Genomic DNA, 11611 nt, shown 5'->3' on the forward strand with positions numbered 1-11611 from the left:
CTCATGCACGGTATTCCCACGGGTGCCACCTTACCCGGCCCGGGACCGTTTGCGCCTTTTGGCTCACGTATATGATAGTGTCGCTAGCATCCATATGACAAAGAACCCGGGCCGACATGGCTAGTCGTGAACCCAAAGCGGCACTAACCCATGGGGACAGGCATACATGAATCAACTTCGAGCATGTAGGTCATCAGCGTGTGAATCCGGGCTGTAGCACTGGGCTAACAGGACTCCGGTAACCCGGGCTGTAGCAGGCTAGGCAGGACTCCGGATGTCACTGCCTGACATTTCCCCGAGGGGACAGACACAGGAACGAAGTGAAACCCATGCCGGCCAGTCAAGTGTCCTGAGCAGTAGTGCTGGGCTAGCAGGACTCCGGTGAACCGGGCTGTAGCGGACTACTATGGCTCATGGAAGCACTAGACTACATTTCCCCATAAGAGAGGCTGCCAAGGATAAACAACTAGATTGTCGGATCCCACACATACCAAGCATTTCAATCATACAACAATATGCTCGATATGTGTAAATACAACATGGCATCACAACATAACTCTACGACTCAAAGTATTTATTCATTAGGCTCCGAGGAGCGAGATATTACAAACATGGGTCTCACGACCCCAACATTTAGAGCATACAAACAACAAGCACATGCGGAAGCTTAACTTGTCTGAGTACAGACAACTATAAATGAAGAAGGCTAAAAAGCCTGACTATCTACAAGACCCTGCAGAGGGCACAAGATCGTAGCTGAGGTAACCAACTAAACGTCGAAGTCCACGCCGAACTACTAGCGAGACTGACGTCTCTCTGCAAAAACATAAAATAGGCAAACGTGAGTACAAATGTACCCAGCAAGACTTACATCAGAACTAGCTACATATGCATCGGTGTCAACAAAGGGGGTAGTGGAGTTTAACTGCAGCAAGCCAGCTTTGACTCGGTGGCTATCCTGAACTACGACTGCAAGTAACTCTTTTGAGGTGGCGCACACGAGTCCAGATATTCACCATATCAATACACCACTATGGATCCGCTCCCGTCTTCCTACGAGAACGCCATCCATAGCACTCATGCTTATCTTGCGCATTTTAGAGTATCCACTTTCACTTGTCTATGAATTGTTATAGGCAACCCAGAAGTCCATTACCGCGGACACGGCTATTCGAATAGATGATGTTAACCCTACAGGGGTGTACTTCTTCACACACGCTCTCACCACTTACCGCCGTTTACACCACATGTACTCGGCAACCTTCAAGCGGAAGCCCAACGAGGGTGTCGGCCGATACTAGTCCAGGTTTATCGCCTATTCAGGTTCCATCCGCAGGGAGTCCGGCCGAGGTTTCCACATACGTCCCATAACGATATGAGCAGGGTTCCCGAGACACCAAACGGGCGCCCGGTACACCGTGCCACGTGCATACCGCAACACAGCCCACCCCGACGGTCAGCGCTGCGTGCGGCCCCCAGCATACTACAAACACCAGAAACTACTTGCAACTCCTAGACAGAGGACAAGGGTGATCAAGAAGCCGAGAGGGTCCATTGGTTTCGGGCCTAATGCGTGGTAGTAACTGTTTCATGGATCACAAACACAGAACTTAGTTCCTGAGGACGGTTTCAATGAGACAACCCACCATGTACTCCTACATGGCCTCTCATCGCTACCTTTACCAAATCGTATTCATACACTGAGCTCTCAACAATATGACATGTTCACCACTTTCCAACTCATCCCCGATGAATCAGACCCGTCTCAACTCTAAGCAGTAGCAGGCATGACAACAAACATGAATGAGTAGGCACATCAGGGCTCAAACAACTCCTACTCATGCTAGTGGGTTTCATCTATTTACTATGGCAATGACAGGTCATGCAAAGGATAAAGGGGTTCAGCTACCGCAGCAAGTAACAGATGAATCGTTGTTGTCCTAATGCAGTAAAAGAGAGCAGGAGCGAGAGAGTGGGATTATATCGGAATGAACAAGGGGGTTTTGCTTGCCTGGCACTTTTGAAGATATTATAGTTCTTCATCGGTGTCATCGAACTCATCATCGAAACCACGTCTATCAAGAGGGGACAATTACCGGCAAACAAAGAAGAACACAATCAATGCAATGCAACAATTATGATGCATGATAATGTCATGGCAATATGGTGTGAGTTGAGCTAATGCAGCTAGCAACAATTTAAATGAAGTTGGTTTGAACCCAAGGTTCAAATTCAAATTCCACATGTGGTTATTTAAATGCCATTAACATGTTTTCAGGTATACAGCAGGTATAAATTAGTTTGTCATGCATGAAAATGGTACATATGGATAGATTGCATTTTTCTGATAATTTTTCATATATAATTTGTTTGATTTGGAGTTACGGTTGAATTACTATGAATTTTTGAAGTTTTGGGTATTTTCTGGAATTTCCTGAATTAAAATTAATCCAGAAAATGAGTTATGGCGTCAGCACTACGTCACCGTGACGTCAGCAGGTCAACTGACCCGGTCCAGGTCAAACCTGACCAGTGGGACCCACTGGTCAGTGTCTCAGTGCCAGTTAGGGTCACTGACATGTGGACCCAGTCAATGGCCACGTCAGCATGGTCAACGCTGACGCATGGGGCCACTAAGATAGTAAAAACTAAACAGAAACTAATATAAGTTTAATTAGTAGGTGGGGCCCTGCTGTCAGTGTCACTAGGTGTTGACTAAGTGCGTCATTAGCCTAAACTAATCTGCCACGTCACCATTGCCGGAGTTACGCCGGCGGCGACCAAAACGCGGCGGAGACACACTGGGTTAGCTCGGGTTTTGCCCACGATTGACCAAATCGACCATGGTTTGGTCCTACGCGTAGCTGGGACTCACGCGCATCTGGTAGGGCAAACGGAAGGGGCTGGGGTGGAGCGAGCTCGCCGGAGTCGAGCTCGTAGCGGCGGTCGGCATTCGGGTATTGAGCGAGATGGAGCTAGAGAGCACGGGGAGATGGATGGGTGTGTGCGTTATGCTTAGGGGAGTGCGGTCAGTTCAGTGGTGAGCTCAAACGCGTGCTTGCACGGCCGTAGCCGCGGTGGCGACATGGCTGGCGGCAAGGAGCAATCGGCTCCGATGGCCACGGTGGCTAGAAGGCGCGGGAGAGCATGGGGAGAGAGGGGAAAGAGGCAGGGGCTCACGGTGATTCCAGTAGAGGCGTCGGCGAGGCCGGGGAGAGGCTGGAGCTCGCGAATCCCCGACGAGTCCGCCGGCGGTCAGAGGTTGGAGACGAGGTTGGGGACGACGCTGCAGGGCTTCCGGAGGGGCGTGGCTCAGTGGGGAGGGAGAGGGGGGCGAGGCGGAGCTCCTGAGATCAGCGGCAGGGCGAGGGGTGGCCGGTGGCCGCAGGAACGGCGAGCGGCGGCGAGCACGCTTGGGTGTTGCGAGGGAGGAAGAGCCAGAGGAGGGAAGGAGCTGCGGGTGCGAGAGAGAGGGCCAGGGGGCGCGTGGCGCCTCCAAGCGCTCGGCCAAGGGCGGGGGAGGAAGCAGGAGGTGGAGGCCTCGGGCGCGCGCGTCAACACGCCTCTGCCTACTGGCAGAGGTTGAAGACGACCGCTTCGGCCAGTGGGCTGGGCCAGCTAGAGGGGCGGGCCAGCTGGGCCGCGACAGGTAAGCCAGGTGAGTCTCTGCTCTTTGCTTTCTGTTTTTGTTTTTTTCTATTTCTTTTATTCTGTTTTGAATTAGTAAAAATACTAATTCATTTTTAAAACTCCTGAGATAAATTGGGGGCATTATTTGGATTATTCCAGAAGCCCACAAATTATGACAGAATATTTGGAGCATCTAAAATATATATAGAATTCAAATGCCCCAATTCAAATACATTATGATTTAATTCAAAATTCCAGGAATGACCTAGAAACATGTTCATCATTTTTGGCAGAGGTTTTTGCCTTTATCAGAAATCATGAACATTTTCAAAGGGCATTTTGGGATCATTGAAAATGATTTTATTTGAACTTATTTGAATTCATTTGGTGCTAGGGTTTCAACATCCCCATTTCAAGTTTCTTAGGAATTTAAACATGATGACATGATGAGCAAGCAAAGTCAAGCAAGGGCTGATCTGGGGCTGTGACAACAGACTTCGTCCACTAGCAATCCACAACGGCTCTTGGATGCTCAGAACGTGACGCCTAACCGGCTGGAGGATTCACAGTCCTCAAGTGTAACAAGTCTTTAGATAATGCGGGCAGAAAGACTTCAGTGAGGCCTAACACTCTTTGGCTCTGGGTGTTTTGGGCTTTGTCCTCGCAAGGATCTCTCTCTCTCAAATGCTTCGGAGGTGGGTTGCTCTCAAACGACAAAAGTTGTGCACTAACTCTGAGCAGCCCCCGAATTATGGTGTAGGGGGTGGGCTATTTATAGCCAGGAGGCAACCCGACCTGATTTGTCTGAACTGACCCCGGGTCACTAAGGAACCGACACGTATCCAACTGTCGGATTTCAAACACACGCAGCAGCTTGATTTGGGCTACAAGTAAAGCTAACTCATCCAGCTCTGGATAAGATTTGCTCTCATTGTCTTTGCTCAAAGACATAGGATTTGGTTGAGCATCACATCAGTCACTCTGACTTTGTTCACTTGGACCCCACTTAACAGTACGGTGGTTCCTATGACTCAACAAAGAAGAAAAGGAAACTACGAAACAACTATGTCTTCGCATTCCATAGTCTTCACGTGAATGTCTTCTTATGTCATAATCTTCACTGTGAACATCTTCACAAACCACCATTGTCTTCAATGTCTTCATACATTTTTAGGGGTCATCCCTGGTAGGTAAACCGAATCAATAAGGGACTACTACATGTGTTATCCTGCAGTTCTCATAAACACATTAGTCCCTCAACCAAGTCTGTCGTCAATACTCCAAAACCAACTAGGGGTGGCCGTAGATGCACTTACAATCTCACCCTTTTTGGTGATTGGTGACAAACTGGTTGAAGTTTTCAACGGGGATAAAAGTATGTGAAAGTTAAGGATTAAGGCATTGTCTTCATAAGTAGAAAAAGGCTACCCCTGAAGATGTGCATATAAGTAGTTTGCTTTTGAATGCAAATGCACATGGCACGTTTTACTTTGTGGAGATCCTCTTCAACTTATGAAGACAATTCATCATGCATATAAAGAGATAACGAAGATAATGACATGCATAATGAAAAATGGACGTCTGTGGGATTTATCATCGCATCACACAGTGGCAGCAAAAACAACGTAGCAGACGACCATCGAGTTTAAGTGTTGCAACCCAAAAACCAAATTGTTAAAAAGTCGAGAGTTGCAACGACTTAGCAAAAATTTATGCAACCACCCATAATGATCCGCTTGAAGACTTTCAACTCATATGCTTCTCCCCCTTTTGTCAGTAATGACCAAAAATGTTTGAAGACATAGAGTATCTACTCGTTCCCAGATGGAGTAGATGATGGAGCAGGGTCGACGTTGGAGTTAGGTGGTGCGGACGGGCCTGATGCAGTGTCGTGGTGCAGTGCAGCCGAGGTTGGTGAAGTGGCGTCGTCTTCTTCATCGACGACTCTCGCAACAACAGTTGCAGCCGAAGATGAATGCTCAAAATCTTCAATGGAGGGAGTGCGACGCCAGCTTGCATTTGGTGGAGGCCTGGAGTCAAACTTGAAGTTCTCTGTGAAGCCACCTTCGCGAAATCGTCTTCAGGATAGAGCATTATGAGGCTCTTTTAGGACCGCCGACAGGCTTCATGTGCAACAAATGAGTTCTTGGTGGCCAAATTACGGATGCGATTGACATCCACCAAGAGACTCTGCATCTGACGCTTCAGCCAGTCCTGATGCTTATCCTGCTTCTGATGCAATGCCACAAGGAGCTCTCGGTCATTGAGTACACGAGATCGCTTCTGAGGCCTTTGGGCAATTATACTTGCAGTGGCTTCAGTGTTAGCACAGTGTGGCACTCTCATGTTCCCAGCCAGAGGATAAGCGGGTGTTGCAGCATTGGGGACAAGGATTCCGTCAATTGGCTGCGATAAGCTTTGATGTTCAGCATTCTGAAGATGTAGGGGCTTCTTGGCAGGCTCGGGGTAGATGGTTTCAATAGACAGATCAACCTCAGGCAGAAAAACAATGTGGTTGCATGCTGAGGGCTGATAGTCTATAGTGGAATGAAGCTTAATTAGGCGCATCACCCATGGAGCATAGAACTTCAGGCCAAATAGATCAATCCCAGAAGCAGCAAGTTGTCTGATGAAGAAATCCTGGGTGTTGAATTTGATGCCATTGATGATATTGAATACCAAAGTCTTCATGGCTCCTTCAAGTTTAGCTTCAGAAGAATGTCCCTTGATTGGCCATAGAGTATGCCTCAGAATATGGTATACTGTGTGTGGCAAGTACTCGAGGTCCTTCACAAAGAACTCCTTTGGGTATTCAGTGTCTTGAGGCAATGGATTCATCAGGCTAAGCATCTGGCTCATGTTTGGTTTAGGCCTCTGAAAAATGCTCTGCAGCTCATCTCTATGAAGCTGACAACCAAGTTCATATAATTCACCTGGAGTGGGCAGGGAAGTAAGCTCGATGATGTCTTGAGCTTTGGCTTCGTCATGTACATCACCTATCATCCACTCAAGGATCCAAGTCTTCGGATCCCTGTTGTAGCCGCAAATATGGAGGGTGGCATAGAACTGCAGCAGACTCTTCATTTCGGTGTTCTTTGTCAGTCACGAAAGGCAGACGACCAACATCCCCGGGACTACCCACAGTGGGAGTAACATAGGTAGTAACATCACACATATCTGGGTTAAATAGATGATGTGGCATGCAATAAATGAAGAAAGAGATGAAAGTAGTAACATAGCTAGTTACTACTAGTGAGGGAGTCCTGGATTACGGGGTGTCCGGATAGCCGGACTATAACCTTTGGACGGACTCTTGGACTATGAAGATACAAGATTGAGACTTCATCCCGTGTCCGGATGGGACTTTCCTTGGCGTGGAAGGCAAGCTTGGCAATACGGATATGTAGATCTCCTCCCATTGTAACCGACTCTGTGTAACCCTAGCCCTCTCCGGTGTCTATATAAACCGGAGGGTTTTAGTCCATAGGACGAACAACAATCATACCATAGACTAGCTTCTAGGGTTTAGCCTCCCTGATCTCGTGGTAGATCCACTCTTGTACTACCCATATATCAATATTAATCAAGCAGGAGTAGGGTTTCACCTCCATCGAGAGGGCCCGAACCTGGGTAAAAACATCGTGTCCCTTGTCTCCTGTTACCATCCGCCTAGACGCACAGTTCGGGACCCCCTACCCGAGATCCGCCGGTTTTGACACCGACATTGGTGCTTTCATTGAGAGTTCCTCTGTGTCGTCATCTTTAGGCCCGATGGCTCCTCCGACCATCAACAGCGATGCGGTCCAGGGTGAGACTTTTCTCCCCAGACAGATCTTCGTATTCGGTGGCTTTGCACTGCGGGCCAATTTGCTTGGCCATCTGGAGCAAATTGAAAGCTACGCCCCTAGCCATCAGCTCAGATTTGGAAGTTTGAACTACACGGCTAACATCCGCGGAGACTTGATCTTCGATGGATTCGAGCCACAGCCGAGCGCGCCGCACTGTCACGATGGGCATGATTTAGCCCTGCCATCGAACAGCTCCCTGGAGGACGCACCCGTATCCGCTCCGACCCTTAGCTCGGAGCCAACCGCGCCGATCGAGGACAGGTGGCTAGACCTCGCCGCGGGGGCTGCAGTCTTAACAGCGATCGAGCCAAACACTGGCCTTATCCTCTGCGAAGCCCGTGACTCCAGGGTGCCGGACTCTTTTCCGGGCTCCGAACCCTCCGTGCCCCTACCAATCGAATCCTATTGGGCGCCGATCATGGAATTCACCGCCGCGGATATCTTTCAGCACTCGCCCTTCGGCGACATCCTGAATTCACTAAGGTCTCTCTCTTTGTCAGGAGAGCCCTGGCCGGACTATGGCCAACATGATTGGGATGCAGACGACGAAGAAATTCGACGCCCACCCACCACCCACTTCGTAGCCACTGTCGATGATTTAACCGACATGCTCGACTTCGACTCCGAAGACATCGACGGTATCGACGACGATATAGGAGACGAACATGAACCAGCACCTATAGGGCACTAGACAGCCACCCCATCCTACGATGTATACATGGTGGACACACCCAAAGGAATCGACGAGGAAGAATGGGATGACGCAACGAAGGGTCGCTCCTTTGAAAAGCAGCCAAAGCGGCGGCGTAAGCGCCGCTCCAAGCCCCGCCCCGACAGAGACAGCGGTCGTACAGACCCAGCCACAGAGCAGGGCGAGCCGGCGAACGATGAACATGGCATCGAGCAACCGTCCGAACAAGGCAACTTGGATAAACAAACCGCACAACCCGTCCCCGGCGAAGATAATAGTCCGGACGACCTCATGCCGGACAAGTTCCTGGAACAGGAAAACCTCCACAAAAGGCTCATCGCCATGGCGCGTAGCCTAAAAAAGCAGAAGCGGAAGCTCAAAACTGCGAAAGACGCACTCCGAATCAGATGGAGCAAAGTACTCAACACCGCAGACAAATACGGCGATAGTCGCCACAAAAAGAGTTACCCAAAGCGAAAGCTACTGCCTGAATTTGATGAGGAGGCCCTAGAGCCCCCAAAATCAAAAAATAAGGAAGCCACCCGGTCGGATAGACGACCCCATGGACAACATAGAGCGGCAAATGGCGCCGCACACAAACCAACACGCGATCCACCCAAGGATTCGCATCAAAAGGATGGCCCAGCCAGGTCCATTTACGGGCCAAGAAAGGAAGCTCTGGTAAGCAATCTAATGCAACAAATATCCGAACAACACGGCACACCCAAGTACAGGGGTGCTGCACACCCCCTCTGTTTCACCGATGAGGTGCTGGACCATGAATTTCCAGCGGGATTCAAGCCCATAAACATAGAGGCGTACGACGGAACAATAGACCCTGGAGTCTAGATTGAGGATTATATCCTAGACATACACATGGCCAGAGGAGACGACCTCCACGCCATAAAATACTTACCCCTCAAGCTCAAAGGGCCAGCCCGGCATTGGCTTATAGGCCTTCCCGAAAACACCATTGGAAGTTGGGAAGAGCTCGAGGATGCTTTTCGGGAAAATTTTCAAGGGACCTATGTCCGACCTCCGGACGCAGACGATTTAAGCCATATAACTCAACAGCCCGGGGAGTCAGCCCGGAAACTCTGGAACAGATTTCTTACTAAAAAGAACCAGATAGTCGACTGTCCGGACGCCGAAGCCTTAGCAGCTTTCAAACACAGCGTTCGAGACGAATGGCTCGCCAGACACCTCGGCCAAGAAAAGCCAAGAACAATGGTCGCATTAACAAGCCTCATGACCTGCTTTTGCGCGGGAGAGGACAGCTGGTTGGCAAGATGCAGCACCAGTGACCCAAGTACATTCGAAGCTAGGGATGGAAACGGGAAACCGCGACGCAGCAAGGACCAGCGCCGGAATAAGGGAAACAGCCCGAAGAGCACGGCACTCAACGCCGGATTCAAAAGCTCTCGGCAGAATCAGAAAAAGCTGCCCCTCAAGGATAACAGGGACGAGCTATCTAACCTAAACAAAATCTTGGACAAGATATGTCAAATCCACAGTACTCCCTGGAAGCCTGCAAACCATACCCACAGAGATTGTTGGGTCTTCAAGCAATCCGGCAAACTCAACACCGAACACAAGGGGCTCGACACACCAAGTGAGGATGATGACGAACCCCACAAGCAGAGCACCGGGAAACAAAAGAATTTCCCACAAGAAGTCAAAATAGTAAACTTACTTCACGTGACAAAAGGGAAAAAAAGAGTGGCACCTATAGAGATACGCGCCATACGGCCTATCCCGAAGGAGTCTCGCCACTGGTTGTTAAAACCGATCACCTTCAACCATCAGGATTACTCTAGAAGTATCCGGAACGCAGGCTGGACTGCCCTGATATTAGATCCGATAATCGACAGACTCCACTTTACACAAGTCCTGATGGACGGCGGCAGTGCTCTAAACCTGCTATATCAGGACACAATCCGCAAAATGGGGATGGACCCAACAAAAATTCACCATAGCAACACTTCCTTTCAAGGAGTAACTCCAGGCCCGGATGCCCATTGCATGGGTTCTCTCCTGCTAGAAGTTATGTTCGGCTCCCCCGATAACTTCCGCCGCGAAAAACTAACCTTCCACATCGCCCCATTTTCAAGTAGCTATCAAGCACTACTGGGACGCGAAGCTTTCGCCCGCTTTAACGCAATACTGCATTATGCATCTCTTACGCTTAAGATGCCCGGTCCACGAGGCATCATCTCACTAAAGGGAAATATCGAGTGTTCCTCGAGCGCGGAAGAATATGCGGCTGCCTTGACAGCCATACATTAAAACAGCTTCACCAACAAAAGCATCTAACAGGTCATTAAGACCACGGACACGGCTAGGCGAGTCTGGAGCAAATATATAATTGATAAAGATTTAGTAGCCGTACACCCCTACACAAGGGGCTCCGCGTATGTAAAATAAGCGACAATAAGGCTCAATTTTACCCGTCTTGAATTATACTTTGTTTATTTAGTACAACATACATTCTGCACGACTATTCTTTTTTTTCTTTTCAGCTAAGTTCCTCTCTTTTACAGATGAACACGATGCTATGCCCGTCCAGGACACGGCACAACAGAGACACAGGCGCAGACGTGCAGCAGGGACCCGTCTCCAGGATTCTTTTTAGATTAAGACCCTGCGTAAACCTTTTTTACTGTCTCTTGTTGATACACATCCCCCAGATTCTCAGTATAACTGAGGAGGAGGCTGGCATCTTGGCATGTGGCCACGTCAGAATTTTGCACGTACCTGGACACCAGTGGCTTATTATCAAGGGCATTGCTCAGTCCGTTTCCATAAAGACCGAATACCTAAGGGAGTGTTCGGCGTCGTGAGTTTGGCCTTATATGCATCAGCTCCGAATCATGTCTTTGGTCAAATGTTGGGTTTGCCCAGCTGCTGTGTTTTGCTGCCTTACGTTCCGTTCTATCGGCTAAGGCGGCACCAGGAGAACTACTTCGATTGTGCCCCGATTCAGCCGGGCGAGCACCTCAGTAGAGAAAGCCGAAAACTGACTGTCATGATATAGCATGAGACTGGTCAACCACTTGATGACCTATCGGAATCTTCGGGATTCCTCCGCATTAACGAAGGGCCGTTTCCCGGCCAGGCACACACGCGCCCCGAGTTCGGGCGAGCGCGGCGCCACCAGGGGCTATATAGTAGCCTCACCGTCAAGCTCCTATGGTCAAGTGAAAGTGATAAAGCATTATAGTCCGGTTGCCTAGTTCGCTGCGCTATCACCTCCTTCATGGACCAAGACGTTAGATCAAGTGTGAAAATGCGCCTTCTGCGAACACCCCCGCATTATATGCGTGGGGGCTGAAGCCGACGACTGCCATCTTTCAGGTTATATACACATATACATTAACGGCCGCACAGGAGGTATTTTAATTCTTGAAGGCACAAGTATAAAAAGCTTTTATATTCCATCAAA

General features: G+C 49.3%; 1 protein-coding gene across 1 annotated transcript; it reads left to right on the forward strand.

Moving 5' to 3' along the window:
- Window positions 1-9957: 9957 nt before the first annotated feature.
- Window positions 9958-10534, forward strand: LOC125554527 (the record flags this gene model as incomplete). The annotated part of the gene is made up of 2 exons (XM_048718057.1): window positions 9958-10403; window positions 10495-10534. Coding segments are annotated over 2 exons (486 nt in total), but the record flags the coding sequence as incomplete, so codon positions are not given.
- Window positions 10535-11611: the final 1077 nt, after the last annotated feature.

This window comes from Triticum urartu, chromosome 4 (assembly GCF_003073215.2).
Source record: "Triticum urartu cultivar G1812 chromosome 4, Tu2.1, whole genome shotgun sequence".
NCBI lineage: Eukaryota > Viridiplantae > Streptophyta > Magnoliopsida > Poales > Poaceae > Triticum > Triticum urartu.